Source organism: Quercus suber, unplaced genomic scaffold, assembly GCF_002906115.3.
Source record: "Quercus suber isolate HL8 unplaced genomic scaffold, Cork oak 2.0 scaffold_436, whole genome shotgun sequence".
Lineage (NCBI taxonomy): Eukaryota > Viridiplantae > Streptophyta > Magnoliopsida > Fagales > Fagaceae > Quercus > Quercus suber.
Window position 1 is genome coordinate 344091 of NW_027069887.1, and position 19809 is coordinate 363899.

At 33.7% G+C, this 19809-nt stretch overlaps 1 protein-coding gene, 1 long non-coding RNA gene and 1 pseudogene across 3 annotated transcripts; all 3 read right to left on the reverse strand.

Moving 5' to 3' along the window:
* Positions 1-2953: 2953 nt before the first annotated feature.
* LOC112039058 (uncharacterized) lies at positions 2954-12129 on the reverse strand. Of its 2 annotated transcripts, XM_065761974.1 has the most exons (14): positions 11951-12129; positions 11561-11728; positions 9801-9951; positions 9140-9219; positions 8255-8527; positions 7965-8108; positions 6724-6858; positions 6243-6341; positions 5614-5670; positions 5236-5440; positions 4581-4699; positions 4188-4256; positions 3679-3777; positions 2954-3598 (listed from the first exon to the last, which is right to left on the reverse strand). In XM_065761974.1, the coding sequence occupies exons 1-14, from the start codon at positions 12101-12103 to the stop codon at positions 3359-3361; spliced, it is 1992 nt and encodes a 663-aa protein (XP_065618046.1). In that variant the 5' UTR covers positions 12104-12129; the 3' UTR covers positions 2954-3358. The 2 variants fall into 2 exon arrangements, with proteins under 2 accessions (XP_065618046.1, XP_065618047.1); XM_065761975.1 differs by lacking the exons at positions 11561-11728; positions 11951-12129 and adding an exon at positions 11121-11219.
* A 1117-nt stretch (positions 12130-13246) lies between these two features.
* LOC136062650 (uncharacterized) lies at positions 13247-13789 on the reverse strand. Its single transcript, XR_010624378.1, has 2 exons — positions 13611-13789; positions 13247-13385 (listed from the first exon to the last, which is right to left on the reverse strand). It is a non-coding gene; the product is annotated as an uncharacterized LOC136062650 (long non-coding RNA).
* On the reverse strand, positions 13790-19504 carry LOC112039072 (probable glycosyltransferase At5g20260; annotated as a pseudogene).
* Positions 19505-19809: the final 305 nt, after the last annotated feature.

Consider the following 19809-nt stretch of genomic DNA (forward strand, 5'->3'; position numbering starts at 1 on the left):
TATATATATATATAGGGAGAACTTTTTATCATACCATCCAATAGCTTTGTCTTGGAGTAATTTAAAAAATCCAAACGTAAATGTTCTTGATGTTTTTAAGAGTATTCGCAGTGGAGGAGGTAAAACCTCCAAAGAGCTATTTTTAGCCTTAACAACCAAAATACATACTTTATCAATGGGTGTAAAGTTAAAAAGGTTTGGCAATTTGTTACAGTAAACTGCTATCTCTAAGAGCATTCACGGCAATAGTTTTAAAGAATTTAGCTTTTAGCACTTCAAAAAGCTACTTTATTTATTTTACCAACTCATTTTACTAAACACCCAACATCATAGTTTTATTTTAACATACAACATTAAAATAATATAAGCAATATAATAAAATAATATCTCTAACACAATAAATAACAGCCATAGCCACAACCACCCGTAACAACCATAGCCATAGCCACGAAAACCACCACCCAACCACAACTACAGCCACCACAACCCACAACTGCAACACCCAACCATCACAATCCCTTTAAATTGCAACCCACCAAACCCAAAGCAAAAAAACCTCCCAAAACCATCATCACCGCCACCCACAAAGGCCACAACCCCTACAAATCAGAACCCCCACCACCCAAAAGCAAATCACAAACCCACCAAACCCACGTCACAACCATCGATCCAACCCACAATCCCCACAAATAACAAATCCACAACACAATCACCTATCAAAATCCAACCACAACTCCACCAAAACTTAGCCATGACTTCACCGAACCTAGCCACACTTGCCGAACCACCGTAACTCTAATTAAAAACCTACCAAAAATCACTGTAAGACCCACAAACTGAACCACCCACAAACCATGAAGTTGACCCACAATAGAGACCCACGAGATTGATGGTGAGAGAAAGGAGAGTGAGTGAGGGATTCAAAGAGCTAGGATGGGAGAGAGAGAGAGAGAGAGAGAGAGAGAGAGGAGATTAAATAAAAGTGTTATAAAAAATTGATAATAATAAGTTACAGTCAGTTGCTACTAGTAGCAACTTACTATAGCAGTTTGCAAATTTATATATATATATATATCACCACTGATGTTGGGTGGTTTTAGCGTTTGAAGGGGTAAAATAGTTCCCCCCCCCCCACCCCACTATTTTACCAACTTTATTGTGAATGCTCTAACAATTTAGAATAGCAACAAAGTTATAAAAAAAATTTATTCGATTTCTCTTTTTTTATTTTTATTATTATACTCTCTCTCTCTCTCTCTCTTCAAACTTCTCTCTTTTTTCTTTGGCTTAGCCTCTCTCTACACTCTCCCCCCTTCTCTTCAGTCTTTTTTCTTTTGGTTAGGGTTGTTCATGCTCCAATTGCAACCAAAGAAACTGATTGCCACCGATCCGATCGCACCATTGGAGATACATGCCAACGATTGATTGGATTTGTTTCAAAGATCCAAGCTCATGTTGCTCCAATCTCCAACCTCATCTTTGTCTTCCTCAAGCTTCAGTTACAAATGTGGTTTGGGTTTTTGAGATCAAGCTTTGGTTTTCTCTCTTTGAGATCTCAAGTATGATGGGTTTTTTAGACCAAAATTTGATTTCAGATATACTTTCTCTCTGGTTGTGTGGTGTTTTATGTTCTATTCTCTCTCTCTCTCCTTTTTATTTTATTTTATTTTTTATTTTGAAACTAATTAGGCTCCAACAAACGAACTAACTAAAGTCACCACCAATCAGAATTTTTTTTTTATACCGGTGAAGGTGGTGGTTGGCAAAGGGTGTCGGTGGTAGACAAGAGAAAAAGATGGAGAAGAAGATAACGAAAGAGGAGAGAGTAAGGATAAAGAAAAAATATTTAAATGAATGGATAAAATAACTTTATAAGTTGCTAAAAGCTAATTTTTTTTAAAGCACCACTGCTGTGAATGCTTTAACATGCATGCAAATGCCAAGAGTTTTTAACTAAATTAACATTTTTTGGTGCTTCAAACAAAGACATTTATGATTTAAATCCTCCCTCTCCTAACTATCGAATTATAAAAAATATTAAATAAAACATACATATTATATTTCGTGTCAATTAGATATTGTTCGCTTTTTGCTCCATAAGCTCATATTTTTGTATATAATGTTGAGGTTATAAATCCTTAAAAATTAAACATTCTATAAATGATATAGCTATTAACCTCTAATCTTCTTGATATGTTGTATACTTGAATTCATGTAAGCCATAAAGAAACCATGTAATCCATGGTTAATCGTCATAAATAGATATTTGACAGAACGTGATTGAGTGATTTTATGAAAGTTATGGTGAAACATAACTTCAATCCATCTGGGCCGGCCATCCCCAAAAATATATCCAACTGGGCGAACCCTAAGAAAAGAGATGATCAAATTATCAATATTTATCACGATTCATGATTTTCTACATCCCTTTTTTTTTTTCTTTTTTTTTTTTATTTTTTTTTTTTGAGAATGATGATTTTCTACTTGATTTAAATGGATACGGATGACGTACTTGGGAAGATGATAATATTGTTATTATGGTTATCCCTAATCATTCAATAATGCAACTTCGTTCAGACAGCTGAGATCATCCTAATTGTATAGTCGGACAATAAAGATGTAAGACTTCCTCCTTTTTGTAATGTTACAAGTCCCATCCTATCTCTATTACCTGCCTCCATTCTTTGTTTAATTTCAACTGTTAGTCATAGTCAGGTTGTGACACTCTTTGACATTTGGACACTTCTTACCATAATAATACCATTGACAAACTTTCCAAACTCTTTTGCTCCCCATCTGATGGAGTTAGATATAATCAACAATACCAATGATGACTGTCCATTGAAGAAATTTTTGTATGCATCAAAATTTATAGAAGCAAGGCTATTATTTTCAAGTACATATTAATATATTTCAAATACCATTTTAAAAATAATTTGTACACTGAACGCAATTTGATGAAAAAGGGCCTGTTCGACCTTAGACTTTTGATAAACTTTGTCATACACGTGCCAAATTCAAAATGGCCCCCCAATTTACAAACTTCTTGTATGATCCTAGGGTCTTGCGGTCAGTGACATATTTTCCGTGTGTGTTGAGATTACATCTTTGCCCACCCTAACCCCCAACCCAAGAAAAAAATAGACAAGAAACTTATACATAAATGATTTGTTTTGTTTTTTTTTATAATTAATTTATTTGTTTCTCAATGAAAATTACAATCTCAATATAATAAATAATTGGGAAAATTGATTGAACAAATAGTAATGTTACAACTTACAAGTTCCATACTGCATGACCCAATTGCCTCTGAATCCTGTAAAGCTTTTTCAAAATTGTTGATTAATATAGGACACTTTCAAGATCTCTTGACAACGGCAGTAGCGAAGTACGGATGGTGGCCGAACTCAAAAGAAGCCTTTAGTGTAGGGTCGAGGGCTCCTACCCGGGAAATAACATTTAAGGCAATGCTATTGTGCTCTGCCACTTGCTCTATTTTTCTGAGTTCGGCCAATTTGTCAGGGTCGTTGGAAAAACTACTCTTAGCCTCCTTTGCAATCCTCTGAGCATCTTTAAAGTAATTGTACATAACCAGGGTCTAGGTGAAGAAAGAGAGATCAGTCATGACTGTATGAGAGAGGATTATAAACACGTGTACAGGGTTGATGAAACACTTACGGATAAGCGAGCATAGGTTGTGGATTCCCTGAATGAGTGGAATGAGACGTGATCAAGAATACAAGCTTTCTGTAAAAGTTCAAAGTGCTGAATAAATCTCTGCAAAAGAAGTTAAAAATTTTGTGAGAAGACAAATTTTACATATTAAACTAAAAAATCATGAGGCAAATCGAACGGAGAAAGAAGCAAAAAGCAATCTAGTCCGTATCGTAGCTCACATGATTATAATGATGGAACTTTGTCGAGATTTAGATAATTAAATTTATTTTAACATGTAAATTAATCAATTTCATATGCAAAAATAGTAGTCACTTTCTACTAGTGTCTTGAAGATGTATCTCAGGAAAGATTGTTTCCTCCATCCACACCAAGAAATTTATAGTGGTGGAAAAACAATTGAAATTGGCCTCAATATAGCTTAGAGATTATTCCAATACCATGTTTTCCCACCATGGCTAGGATACTTCAGATATAAACAAATATATAGAAAATAAGCTTAGAAGCTATACCTCTTGCTCTGTATTAAAAGGATTTCGACTTTGTAAGATCATGTGTTCATTCCTCAAAGCAGCAAGCATCTGCAAAGAACCGACAGATATGTACAACTTTTGAGATTTTCTTGAATATAAATCACGAGTAGTGCATCAAAGTAGAATATCTTTAAGCAAGGGACCTATATTTAAGACCTGTCATCACATCTACAACATATGATGGCCTGTCTAATTTAAACCAGAAAGACCTCTTTCATAAACCTGACCAGAGTATGGGTCTACCAACCACAAAACCCAAGAACCTTGCACAGGTCAGGAAGTCAACATTTATTCCCAAGCAACTTAAATGGCATTTCATAGAAGTGGTCATCCATGGTCTCATCAAATAAAATTAAAATCAAGCAGAATTACCATTGTGAGCCCTTCAGCAAGACATATTTGGCATTGAAGAAACAAGACTGCTGGTGGGATTCGATATTCCCTTGCAACATCCTTCGGGTAATCCCTTTTCTTCTTGCCCTTTCGTTTGCCTGTTCGAAAGCACAGGAACACATCAAATTGGTATAGTTTTTTTTTATTGATAAGTTATGCATGCAATAAGCTTGAACCCATGACCTCGCCCTCCATCCCATTATTATAGGAGGAGGAAGCGCCAATTGAGCTATAGCTCATTGGCCAACTGGGTATCATAAACTCAATAAAATTTCTCAATAGAGATACAATCACATGCAGATTACAAAAGAATCTAGTTCAGTTGTTCCCAGATATCTGATTGCAGATAGAAAGAAATAGAACACATTCACAGGGACCCGCTTAAGAGTTTCTTCATCCAAAATCACCTTAATCAGATAATCAATGCTACAGGCTTTCTCTGAACTATCTGTCAAATTCCTAGCCTACCAAAGAACACAGCATATTACATGTTTGGAATTATTTAATATTTTATTCCAACATCCTCATTTTCAAAGATGCAAAAAATCCACGGGTCTTATGTGTCTAATTAGATTCATCAAACACTGCAAGTTTCTTATCAAGTACCAAGTGACCAACTAGCGAGCATACTTACCCATGTCATTCTTTGCTGCCATCTTAAGATGTGTTTTCTCTGAAAGCTTAATCAAGACAACATAAATATACCAGTATACCATGCAATATTCACTTGGGGAATAGAGCTCCAACTCAAAACCCAAAATGAGAAAACGCGAAGCTATCCAGTATGTTTGCTCCTCTACCCAAAGGAGGATATGTTGGAATATTTTCACACAGACGTTCTGCAAAACCATAAAAAAAAAAAAAGGTTTGAAATAGATCCTACTGGTGAAAGCATCAGGGTTTGATAATTTTAGCAAATTTATAAATCATAAAAATCTTGACCAAACAAGCAAGCACTTTCTACTATACAGGTAGAAGACAATTCAGTTAAACCTATGGCAGACTAACATACCTCATCTTCTGGAATGCTTGACACTTCTCCAAACTCCTTTCTAAACGCTAGCTCTAGCTGTTTGCCAACAGATAAAGGAACATAGATGCATTAGATATCAAGCCTAATTCTTCTTGAAAAGCCAACATGAGATTCCTGGCTTAAGTTAAAATCAATAATGTAGTATAAATGTCAATGTGGCAAAGGTAACAGCCGCCTTATGCAGAATTCATGTTTGCTCCTAAAGTTACATCATACTTCGAACCATACAAGTAAATATATCAGTTATATTTGCTGAATTACAAAAGATACAGCTTTGATGGGACTGGGGACACAGATCACTGATCTAAAGTTGGCAGTTAACTCAAACACCGTTGAGTTATGAAGATATCATGTTTCAGGGTATAGTGCAATTTTTAAGGCAAATTCTCAGGGTAAACTACCAATAATAAACAAGAAGGAGGGTTATGGGATGCTTTTTGAAGATACAATCTTATAAGAACAAAGTAGCCACAAGCTCACTGAAGCAGAGAAAGGAAAATCAGATTACACCCCCTGTTATGATAACTTGCATGAAATGAATTTCAGAAAGAGAAGAACAAACAAATTAATAACGCACGTGAAATATGGTCTACAAATATGGGACAAACCTGCACATAGATAACACGCCAATCTTGTAGCATTTTCCCTAGCTTACGCCTTTGCCATGCAGCATTTGTACAAAGAATTTTGAGCATATTGATTACTAACTGCATTACATAATGACATTGAACATATTAGATGAAGCACCTTCCGCAACAAACCAGAAGAATGTTATAAGCTGTCCTGCTGCAGACATGCCAAGTGACAACATAAGTATAATTTAACAATGCTATCTTCTGATGAAGCTGTTGACCTAAACTGATTACAATAAATATAAATCTTTCTTGTGTGTGCGTGCAGGTGTTTGTATTTAATAAGTAATATACGGATAATAGGATTTCAATGACCATTTCCCCAGATTCCAAACTCAACCCAAACCGGCGAATAGAACTAAATAAGAGGACAGAGTGGGATTATCATTACTAAAATGACTTGGGAATAGAGAGCAATGGCATACATAATTATGCCAAAAGATGATATTGTCTTCACCTGCCCTAATTGCACAAAATATTCATTCTTCTGAACATCATGGTTCTTTGCAACTTCGGGCAACACTGCAGCTCTGGTGATAACAGCAAACATAGAATCCCGTCCATAGAGTTTCCCATCTTGAACCAGCAGAAGCTGTTCAAAAGTTATCAGGTTGAGAATCCAGACGTAAGAACATAGACAGAGAAATAAGTACCTCAAATAAAGTAGACATCAAGACATTCCCACAAGATCAAGAATTATTAACATTCTAATGCAGATCATAAGCATCATATTGAAGCATATATTACAAACAAGGAATTTGTAAGTGAGGCTATAATACCTCTGCCACTATGTGCTTCCCAAAATGCAGAATATCTTATTTTTGGTCAAAGCTTCATGCTACAGTGTATAAACATGTCACCTGGACGTACAAATTTCTCAATAATATAGTTCAAAGACATAATCCACTCCCAAGTTTATGCTCTGGCTCATGAATTTGACAGCACAACTAGTGTCACCCTGAACATCAGCTTTAGTTTCATGTAATTAACTATCACCAGCTTTTTTACTACTCACATGACTGTTGTATTTTTCATAATTTTAATGAACTTGATTGTTCAAATATAAACAATTAGCACCAAGAGCCTTGTAGCTCAACTGACACCTCCTAATGTTTCCAGCAAAGACATGTAGGTTTCAAATCCCTCCTCCCCCATTGTAATTATTGAATTATCAACAAAATATAAACAGTTAGCATGCAGACATTTTTCCTCTATAGTACATTTCCAGTGTACTTGGTTTTTTTTTTTTTTTTAAATAAAATTTGTTATGTTACTTATATTTTAAAAAAAAGGACTTTCTTTTTTCAAAATAAATCACTTTTTTTTTAATCGACCAACAATGGGGTTACCCCTCCCCTCCCATGCATATAACCAACATAAAGAGGGAGACAACCACTTGGCATGCAGAATTTTTTTGGAATAAATGTTTCTTTTTTCTGTTTCTCTGTCTATTTTTTATTGGTAAGTTACACACACAATAATTTTTGAACAGACAACCCCACACTCCACCTTGTTTTACAGGAGGAGAGGGTATCGTTTGAAATACCATTTAACATGTAGGTTCAACTTTTGGAATGCAACTGAATTTCATTAAAAATGCAAAAAGGGAGCCAACTCTAGTACACGGGGATGCAGTAAAGAATTTAACAATGCAGTAAAATTTATCAATTCTTAAAAATAGATGCAGTAAAAATCAACCTGGAGATGAGCTCTTGCAACCAAATCAGGTTGAGATTTTTGGAACTGAACCACAAACTGCAAAACACCTTCTAATGATGGATCCAATGAGTAGGAACAAATAATGTCTAGATCATGAAGCAGTTTCACAAAATATTCAATGGCCTGGCAGAACACAGACAAAAAAATCTTAAGACATTGGGCATTTTTATTTATTTATAAGTTTTCATAAATAAAAAAGAAATTTTATGATACAAAGACTTACAAATGCAATTACTAGACATATCAGAAGTAATTATCTAAATACTTACCTTTTTCCAACTAAGGATTTTAATTGCACGCGGTGGAGTAGGTGCAGATAATCTACAATTTAAGCTAGCATCAAACCCAATAGGCTGACAGCCAGAAGCAGTTGTTCTATCTTCTATGCCATCCTCACTAGTTCCACTGGCACTAGATCTAAGAAAATCTGATGATCTATAAATGCAGTCTAGCTCTGATAGGCAGGTAGCTATATGTTTCCTTGCCAACTCCAAACCTCTCCCTTGAGGCCGCCTCATAGATGTAAGAACATGGTAAAAATGCTGATAACAAAGAAAAGATGTTGAAAATACCAATTAAACAAAATTTGATCTGGGTTTTTGGTCTATGCACTAGAAAAAAGGTCATAAAACAGTGTGTATGCACAAACACCAGGAAAAGAGACCAAATAATAACTCAGAGGAAAACATGGAAAGTAAATGGCGAGGCAGAACCAATTTTTTTCACTTGTATGTACCAAAATAGAGATCTCAAGCCTGCAGTGTCAGGAATAATCAGAGTTTGAAAAGACAAGTAGGGTAAAACATCACAGAAAATGAATTAACAAATTCTTTATGTTTATACAAGAGTAATACGTACAACAACAAAAAAATGATAACCCTAACTGATGCATCTTGTCAAGGGCTACAAGCATAAACTCTCAATAACTCTTTCAAAAAATCAAATAAATATTCAAAGCACCAAAGATATATACAAGATGCTATGTACTGAAGCACATAATAATGATCCAAAAACAATAGAAGGGGTGCTAATGAGCATACTTTCAGAGGATAAAACATAAATTTCTATGCAGACATATACATGCAATCATAGATGATGCAGAGACAATAACCTAAATAATTACAGAACATTAAAGAGTCTACACAGGATAAGACCTTACGAAAGCGTAAGCGGCATAACAAGGCTTTACAGTAGCCTTCTTCTAAATCAAGATTTGTTTGTAAGGGCTCCATATCTGCATCAAAATAGCAAGCAAATACATGAAGAAAATGTTTCTGAAGATTAGAACTTACATGCAGTGAGAAAGTGTGCCTGATCCTATAAAGCAGAAAGTGCTATCAATGCCAAAGGCTAATACAATGAGATAAAGTTTTTATTACACTGAACACTAACACCAAGAAAATTTGAACATGTTTGCCACATAGCCCAAAAATTTGTTAGTTTAAGTAGCATACCATTGCTAGCATACCTTCAGACACTCATTAGCAACCACTTCTAATATCTCACAACATAGCAACAGAATGGTCTTACAATTAAGAAAAACCAGATAGGGCCATGGTAAGGTATGTTTGACATAGAGGTTTACAAGATAAGAAATTGTGGGCAAATTTTTAAACATGTCTTACATCATATATGTAACAATTCACGCTTAAGATCAACCAACCCTAGTCTAGCCTAAAAAAATAAAAACAAAGAAGAGCAACCATATTCACCATATGTGACTCCTTTGAATCCTTTGCAATCTTGACAAAAAATGACTTGCTTATAAAAAAAAGAGGAGGAACATAAGATTCAAGCAAGTTATCTGACAACAACCTTCTAAAACTCTTCTTCTAGACGAGGGGGCTTTGCAAGCACGCAATTGGCGAGAAATTGTCTCTTCAACAGCATTTAGCAATGACAAGCACTTTTCATCTCCATCCCCATCCAAAGGAAGGCCATATGCCATTGTAAAAAGATCATCTTCCTGCCAAACAAACAAATGAGACAAAAAAGTATTTCTAGATAGTAGGTTTCATTTTTTTTTTTTTAAAATAAAAAGATGATTAGAAACAACAGATTGAAATTTAATGAAGGTTAATAACTTATTATATGCAGTCAATGAAACTTTTCTTTTAGACTAAAAATGAAATCTTTGGCAGTGTTGGTAAAAGCACACTTATGCACACTCAATGTGCAAAGCATCAACCTTTAAGCACTTTCCGCACCTAAAGCAAAGTGCCTTCTGTACACTTAATTTTTTTGAGCTTTTAATAAGCTCAAATGGCACCTTTTGAGAAATATATCTAAGTGACCACATGATCTCACCACACAACACCACTAGGAAAAAGTCCAGCGTCCGGACAAATCCAGTTAAAAACATGCTACTAATGATGGAAAGACTATTAATTAAAATGAAGTAGCTGAGGAATATGATACATCTCTTGCGATGACAATGATGATTGTCATCTGCTTAATGAGGATGATGATTATATACTTTAGGACTGCATTGCATTGCTTATGTTAGGCATTGAAGTCGCTACTTACTATTTTAGTACTTTTTGGCCTTTGCCTTTTGGGTATATTTTAATTCAGCCATGTACATCATTTTAATCATAGCTATCAAATATCATGGTTGTCTGTGTATATTTTATAAAGGACAAGAGAATTATAAAAGATGCTATGTCTTAATTTAATATCATTAGTTGTTCACTTAGTTGTGCCATATTGTACACTAATAATTCTTTTCAAATTTACTATAATATTTTTTAAAGATGTGTGCTTTACTTCAATCAGGCACGTGCTTTGCACTTATGTGCACCTCACACTTTCACCAACACTGATTTTCGGCCAAGAGGATACCAAAAAATAATTTAAATCAACAATTACTATTACATACATGCAGTCTAAAACTAGCATCACTTTCTCACTTTTACTGTTCTCCTCACATCATACAAGGAGCCATAACAACAAAATACTGCAACATTCTTTTAGTTTTAGGAATCACCTCCCCAACTGTCTGTACTTGACAAAAAACTAAAATTACCTGAATATTAAACAACTCCTTAAGGCAATGTTGACTTTAAATAAGGGAGGAAAGTGAGACCAAAAATTTGTTCTATAAAATGAAGAGAAAAAAGGGATTTGTTGGAATACTTTACTTCATGTGTACGTGCATCCGAGACAACTGAAATAACCGCCTTGCAGGTTGCACGTATGACTCTGCAATATGAATGAAGCAAGGCATGTGAAGATGTCCTAACTTTCACCAACACTGATTTTCGGCCAAGAGGATACCAAAAAATAATTTAAATCAACAATTACTATTACATACATGCAGTCTAAAACTAGCATCACTTTCTCACTTTTACTGTTCTCCTCACATCATACAAGGAGCCATAACAACAAAATACTGCAACATTCTTTTAGTTTTAGGAATCACCTCCCCAACTGTCTGTACTTGACAAAAAACTAAAATTACCTGAATATTAAACAACTCCTTAAGGCAATGTTGACTTTAAATAAGGGAGGAAAGTGAGACCAAAAATTTGTTCTATAAAATGAAGAGAAAAAAGGGATTTGTTGGAATACTTTACTTCATGTGTACGTGCATCCGAGACAACTGAAATAACCGCCTTGCAGGTTGCACGTATGACTCTGCAATATGAATGAAGCAAGGCATGTGAAGATGTCCTATCAGGTCTCAAAAGATAGATACAAGAGAACACAGTTTGTGCCAATGAATGACCCTTGTGCCATGTCGCCTGCATATAGGATCATATTTTAGACTCTAGAGATAAAGATTAGGTAGGTCATACATTGAAGATTTAAAGTTTAGATAGGAAAAAAAAAAGCAGTCACTACAAATATAAAAAAGGGGAAGAAAAAGCAATTTTGTATAGAGTCAGCATGTCAATCAAGGTCAGGCTATGTATGTCTTTGCTACATAGGGTAAGACTAATCATGAAAAGTAATACTGCTGATACCTCACACGCTAGAAGATGGTCCATGATGTCAATAGTGCATTGAACATCAACAGTTTTGTTAATGCTAATAGGAACTGGAGCAGCACCGTTCTCAATGGCTTCATCAATGGAATAGTATTTACAAACAATACCAGAATCCATCTTCGGGTCCATTATCTAGTAAGAATAGCAATTACAAATTAATGAGTATAGGCTAAGCATATAGAGAACAAAATTAAACATAATCGAAGTGGAAAAACCATTGTTGAAGATGATAACAGTAAGATTATGCAAGTATTTATTTATAAATACAGTGAGATTATGCAAGTCTTTATGTTTATAATCCCAAACAATTCACTTTAGGTCACATCCGACAAGCAGGAAACATAGGAATGACTCGTCAATAGCATCACACATTTGAACAGAGCATCACACCACAAAATACTGTGATATTCAAGAAAATTTTCCAACAATGCATAGATTGAGCAAAGAAAACTAAGGAAACACCTTAGTAGAAACAGCAGAAAAGAGATTAAAATGGCACAGCCCCAACAATGGTGCTCTTTCATTTTTTTTTTTTTATGATGATTGTCATCTGCTTAATGAGGATGATGATTATATACTTTAGGACTGCATTGCATTGCTTATGTTAGGCATTGAAGTCGCTACTTACTATTTTAGTACTTTTTGGCCTTTGCCTTTTGGGTATATTTTAATTCAGCCATGTACATCATTTTAATCATAGCTATCAAATATCATGGTTGTCTGTGTATATTTTATAAAGCACAAGAGAATTATAAAAGATGCTATGTCTTAATTTAATATCATTAGTTGTTCACTTAGTTGTGCCATATTGTACACTAATAATTCTTTTCAAATTTACTATAATATTTTTTAAAGATGTGTGCTTTACTTCAATCAGGCACGTGCTTTGCACTTATGTGCACCTCACACTTTCACCAACACTGATTTTCGGCCAAGAGGATACCAAAAAATAATTTAAATCAACAATTACTATTACATACATGCAGTCTAAAACTAGCATCACTTTCTCACTTTTACTGTTCTCCTCACATCATACAAGGAGCCATAACAACAAAATACTGCAACATTCTTTTAGTTTTAGGAATCACCTCCCCAACTGTCTGTACTTGACAAAAAACTAAAATTACCTGAATATTAAACAACTCCTTAAGGCAATGTTGACTTTAAATTAGGGAGGAAAGTGAGACCAAAAATTTGTTCTATAAAATGAAGAGAAAAAAAGGGATTTGTTGGAATACTTTACTTCATGTGTACGTGCATCCGAGACAACTGAAATAACCGCCTTGCAGGTTGCACGTATGACTCTGCAATATGAATGAAGCAAGGCATGTGAAGATGTCCTGTCAGGTCTCAAAAGATAGATACAAGAGAACACAGTTTGTGCCAACGAATGACCCTTGTGCCATGTCGCCTGCATATAGGATCATATTTTAGACTCTAGAGATAAAGATTAAGTAGGTCATACATTGAAGATTTAAAGTTTAGATAGGAAAAAAAAAAAAAGCAGTCACTACAAATATAAAAATGGGGAAGAAAAAGCAATTTTGTATAGAGTCAGCATGTCAATCAAGGTCTGGCTATGTATGTCTTTGCTACATAGGGTAAGACTAATCATGAAAAGTAATACTGCTGATACCTCACACGCTAGAAGATGGTCCATGATGTCAATAGTGCATTGAACATCAACAGTTTTGTTAATGCTAATAGGAACTGGAGCAGCACCGTTCTCAATGGCTTCATCAATGGAATAGTATTTACAAACAATACCAGAATCCATCTTCGGGTCCATTATCTAGTAAGAATAGCAATTACAAATTAATGAGTATAGGCTAAGCATATAGAGAACAAAATTAAACATAATCGAAGTGGAAAAACCATTGTTGAAGATGATAACAGTAAGATTATGCAAGTTAAAAATTGCCTCAACCAATCTTGGGCTTGCCACTTCGAACCCACTTGGGCACAAGCAAAACTTGCTTTGTCCCATAAGTTTACTATAGTTTTGGTTCTTGGGAAGGTACTCATGGACTCGAACTTCATCGTCTTTGTCCTTCCAATACTCCAATAAAGCATTCCTTATGTCTCCATGGCCCCTCCTGCAAAGAATGCGAGGATAGAACGCTTATTAGGAGCTACGCCAAGGTTGCGAGGTGGGCTGAGCTTAAAGGGTTCTAAGTTAAATTCTGGTAATGAGACATCCCTTCTTGGTTGGAATCCTTCTGAGGTGTTGGCATTGCATAGTACTCTCATGAAATTCTTGAAAAGTTTAGGATCATCTTTTGATACTTCTGGTCCCTGGAATATCAAGAAGAAGATGCGTTACTAGAAAAATATGTAATCTAGTGGTTGATTAACATTTGAATGATTTATGTTTATTACCCCAAGAGATAGAGAAAAGCTTTCTATATTATTTTGATAGAAAAATGAGAGAGACTATTAGTTAAAATTTGAAGTAGAAGAACAATTCGAAAAATGAAAATTGAACTAAAATGGACCAAATCTTCCACCTAGATGAGCTACTTCTTTGTAGATAGAGGATGGATTTAGGTATACTCCAAAATTTACTTGTGTTTCACTATTCCAATGATCAAATCAAGTTGAAAGTGGAGTTGATTAGAGAGTGAATGAAACTAGTTTTTTTAGTATAATAACATATCACATTGGGTACATTAATCCATATGGTGAGTACTAAGTCTTTATTTCACCAATAGTTCATAGGCTTTTCCTATAATGGAAGTCAAATCCAAAACTTAGTGCCCACAAAACCGTTTGAGAGTGTGCTAATCTTATCCCAAATAAGTTTTTAATTGTATTATATAGCTTGATAACAAATTAACAATATATTGAATTTCTATAGTCTTCTATACATCTCACTATTTGAGTCCAATTGAGACCATGGCCACAAGTGACGAGTCTTGTTTTAAGTTCAGGATTTTTGAATTTTGAATTCGACCAGCCCAAGACCAAATCACAAACTTTAATTGAAGTATTAAACATTAGGATTTTGGGCAGACTTTTGCTGTAATTAGAACCAACCAAATTTTTTATTATAAAAAAATTCATAAGATAAAGAAAATAAAAGAGACACTTAGCTAAAGATGCTTAAAGAAAATGCACAATTTGTAAAATAAATATTACCCAATCGTGACAAGAGACGAAAAAATGGTCCGCTCCACTGCTTCTATTCCAATATGGGTATCTATCCGCTACGGTATAGATGTAATCAGTGACGATCCGGACTAGTCGATCACGAGCGTAGTTAGTGACAGGCTTGTAGATGTACTCAACAATGTATGTAACACTTATGGGTAGGAAGAATACATGGGCCTCATCAGGATGGCGGGCCATGAATGTGCTCTTCCCACTTTCCATTTCATCAATGAAGTGACCTTCAATAGAGTAGATGTGCTTAGTGGGTCCATCATGGACCAAGGGTTGCTCTCCTTCCCTGTAAGCCCACAGTTTGAATCTCTTCACCATTTCTTTATGACTCCTGGTCAGCCAAGATCATGAGAAGTAAACAAAATTGTTATTTCTCTTGAATGAACACAACCCATTTAATAATTATATCAAAATCTATCAACTTCAACACAATTTTTTTCCCCTCTAAATGGGTTAACTCAACATGACCCATATCACTTGTTTAAGAAGTTGGTCATATTAGATTGGCACAAACATGATTCATTCCAATTAAGTTATGTTGCATTGACCGAATACAACCTATTTCAACCCATTTAAAACTATAACTTAAATCATTAACATATTCTTATATTTTATAAGCACATTAAGTATAATAATCCCCATTTCCCTCTCCTTGTGTGTGTGTGTGTGTGTTTGTTTCTAAAAAAAAGAATGGGTAATTGTCTCATATTGCTTAAGAGTGTGTTGTGTGTAATATAACTTGCTTCACTCTCCCTTAAAAGTTACCATGGCTTTTGAGTGGAGTTGTGATGTGCCTTTGTGTTAGAACCCATTTCCCTCTCTCTGTGTGTGTGTGTGTGTTTGTTTATCAAAAAAAAAAAGAATGGGTAATTGTCCCATATTGTTTAAGAAAGTGTGGTGTGTGTAGTATAACTTGCCTCACCCTCCCTTAAAAGTTACCATGAATTTTGAATAGAACCCCTTTTCATCTCTCTTGTGTGTGTGTGTGTGTTTGTTTCTAAAAAAAAAAAGAATGGGTAATTGTCCCACATTGCTTTAGAGAGTGTGTTGTGTGTAGTGTAACTTGCCCCACCCTCTAAAAACTTACTATAGCTTTTGAGTAGAGTTGTGGTGTATCTTTGTATTAGAACCTATTTCCCTTTCCCTTTTGTGTGTGTGTGTTTGTTTCTCCAAAAAAAAAAAAAAAGAGTAATAATCCTAAACAAAAATTTTTCATATTAAAGTATTGGTAACATAGAATCTAAAATTTCATATTTCAACCTAATGAAGTACCATTGAAATTTAGAAATACATATTTTTACAAAAATAAAATGAAAATGAGATTTTTTCCCTTTGTTTTGGATAAAAGGATTAAATACTTTAGGGTTTAAATGAAGAAATTTTTAATATAATCAATAAAATTTCTCTATTTAGTCAATTTTACATTTAAAATTCAAATTCATGTTAGATAAAAATGACATTTAGAAAATTAGAAATATGTTTTAAATGATTTCATGTTAAAATAGACTTGACATGAACGATGAATTGAATTAACCTATTTATTAATCATGAGGGGGTTCACTCACTTTGACATAAACTCATTTGTATCAAATACTAATCCATTAGGAATCCCATAAAAAAGGGAAAAAAATCCATAAGGAATCGAATGTGTAGCATTTGCAAATAATATCAAACATTACCACTCTTAAAAAAAGAAAAGGTAAAAAAATTAATTTCTATAATCTAACTTACATGATCCATCCTATGATTTACTTCTACTAATTAAAATAAAATTTTTCCTAACACATTTATACTCTTCTAGTAATATTTAGTGTCTGTTTGACATCAGTTTATAACTGTCCAACTTTTAGTTTTTAGCATTTTTAAGCTTTTTTCTCACTTTTTTAAAATTTTTCAAAGTACAAGTATACTTTAGCATATTTTCAATAAAAAATTTTTTAGCGAAAAGCTAGATAATCTGTTTCCAAATGGACAGTTTAGTATAAAGTTAGAAGCCTAGATATAAATCTCATACACATATCTACTAATATTTTATTTTATTATTAATTTTTAAGTTGTGCAAGACTTAGGACTTGTTACACACTTACACCAAGATAAGTTTGAATCAAATGAAAAGTAAAAGGGCACACACAAATATACCATGTAAAGTGTATATTTTAGGTAAAAATGTGATTAATATTTGCTACTTTGGGAGAAAATGTACAATTCTTATAACTACAATGTACACTTTACATGAATAGTGCAACGTAAAAATAGTTTTTTTTTTAAAAAACTTTTTTCATATAATAAAAATTTGACATGCATATGAAAAAAATGTAATTCAAGTATTCAACGCTTGGATTTTTAAAATATTAGTTTTATATAATGTAGTGTAATATCATAATAAAATACACTAACACTCCATTTGTTTCCACATTAACATTTTTAGAACAATGAGTACTTGTGGGGTGTGGAGAACAAGAGTTGGGGTTCAAATATCTAGGAGGGAGTTTTACATACATATATACTTAGATTAGGCTAGAGTAGAATTTTTATAGTGTATATATATATATATATAAACAATGAATCATTTTCTATAAAGTATTTTTTAGAAAATTATCTTACTTTCCAATGTCTTGTAGCAACTTTAAAATGAGTTAGAAAGATAGAGTTGTTTTCAGAAAATTTTAATGGAAAACAATCTTATTTTATGTCAAACTAAATAAGGAAAATAAAGAGATAGTTTTTCTATGATTCTTTTTTTTTTGATACTACAAAATATAGAAAAATGCAAAAAAATTATCTTCACATAAAGTTTTATATTAATACAAAAGAAGAATAACTCAATCCTGACTCATATATATATATATATATATAAAGGAGTATGACTAAGAAGAAAAGATTTTGTACAGAAACAGAAGTTAATAATACCATCACTTCACCGTTTGAGTGATAAAAAGATAATGTTTGAACATATTAGGTAACCTAGATTCTATAAAAGGTATGTAGCTGAAGTCATGTCCCTCACTACTCATTATCTTATTTTAAAGGGTCATGCTAACAGGTATTTTTAGAGTAATAATTAACAATTTATTTTAAAAAGTTTTGACACAATTTTTATGAAAAATAGAAAAATTATTAAAATATTAATTTTTTTTCTTATAAAAATTTTATTTAAATTGAGTATTAACTATTATCTTAAGGACATCCTTAGCACTTCCCTGTTCTAAATAGGGAGCACTTAATTAGTCAAGTTGCAGGTTTTACCAAAATTTGGACCCTCTTATAATGTATTAAGAATGCAATCAATGCATGCATATATGTCAATCCGATCACAGTTGACTGGCACGAACTTGGGCAAGAGTCTTCTTATATTTTACTACTATAAATCAAGATTAATTTGGGTTAGAATCCTCCAGCGTATCAAACGGTTTTCGCGTGTGTTAATCACTCACGCTTTCACTTTTAATTCGCAAATTCATCGACCCGTGTCTCTTGCTCCTAAACTTTGACTTGCAGTCTTAACCTTAACCCACCAACACACCAAAAACAAAATTCTTGATACCATGAAGGTGAACCGTTTGAAGATCTCAACATTAATTTCAGAGCTCTCAAACTTTAATATTAGTAGCAAGCAATTAAGCAAACGAGGAAAATACTCAAAACTCAAAAGTTACGTTTCGGGATTATTGCCAATTCGCTTTATTAGATGGAATTAATAGTAAAGTTTTATCATAGATCTCTGAAAACTTAACTGATGAAACGCATAGGCATTTCTGTAAATGGAACCTCTTGGGATGAAACTTCCATCATCATCATCAGATGTATAATTCCATTTCCTCGTACGAATTGCTTTGTGAATAGCCGCTCTTGCTCTAGCCAAGTCGTCTTCAATTCTTTTCTTACCACTCTTGTTCTGCAAAAATTAAAAAAGAAAAGAAAAAAGAAGATCATATATATTCATATTGAATCAAATACATACATTATGAATCTTTCAAAATTTACAAGCACATTTTAACCATTGAACTTACTCTGATATGTGGAGGACTAAGAGGAGCTTCTGCCATGGCTGGAGCAGGTGCAGGTGCGGGTGAGATTTGTGGGGTTGTATAATTCGTTTGCATATGGTCAAAAGATGTTATGGAAGAGAAAATGAGTGAGAGATGGGTTTGGTTTAAGGTGCAGAAGAGGAGGAGGAGAAGGAGGAGAATGGTTGGAAACAGAAAAAATATTGATGAGCGAACTCGGAGGGTTGCCATGAATTTTAATCTTTAGTCTATTATGTCTCTTCTTCTTCTTCTTCTTCTTCTAGGGTTTGAGAGAGAGAGAGAGAGAGATACGGATAGATGGATGGGAAATACTAATGAAGTTATCTAACCAATCTTTGCCAACTTCTGCTATGCTATAAAAGAAGATTAATGTGGTCTTTGATTTATTAGCAGAGAAACGTTTGAGATGGTTGTGTGTGTGTTAGCGTTGATCCTTGTTTTCTCAATCAAAAGAAAATATTTTTATTTATTTTTTAAATTCAATCAAAAGAAAATCAAAAATGAATTTAGGAGTAGAAGTCATGATTTCCTCAAAAAAAAAAAAAAAAAAGAAAAAAAAAGAAAAAAGANAAAAAAGAAGAAAAAAAAGAAAAAAGAAAAAAAAAAAAAAAGGAGTAGAAGTCATGAACCAAGAATACTGTATAA

What these genes read in the sequence shown, in the direction of transcription:
- LOC112039058 (XM_065761974.1), bottom strand. Translation starts at nt 12,103, where the DNA reads ATGGACCCGAAGATGGATTCTGGTATTGTTTGTAAATACTATTCCATT. An exon ending in CGGATGCACGTACACATGAA is followed by an intron (nt 9,952 to 11,560) that starts GTAAAGTATTCC and finishes TTTGTTTGGCAG; the next exon opens with GAAGATGATCTTTTTACAAT. An exon ending in CAAGCATTCCAGAAGATGAG is followed by an intron (nt 5,441 to 5,613) that starts GTATGTTAGTCT and finishes ATGGTTTTGCAG; the next exon opens with AACGTCTGTGTGAAAATATT.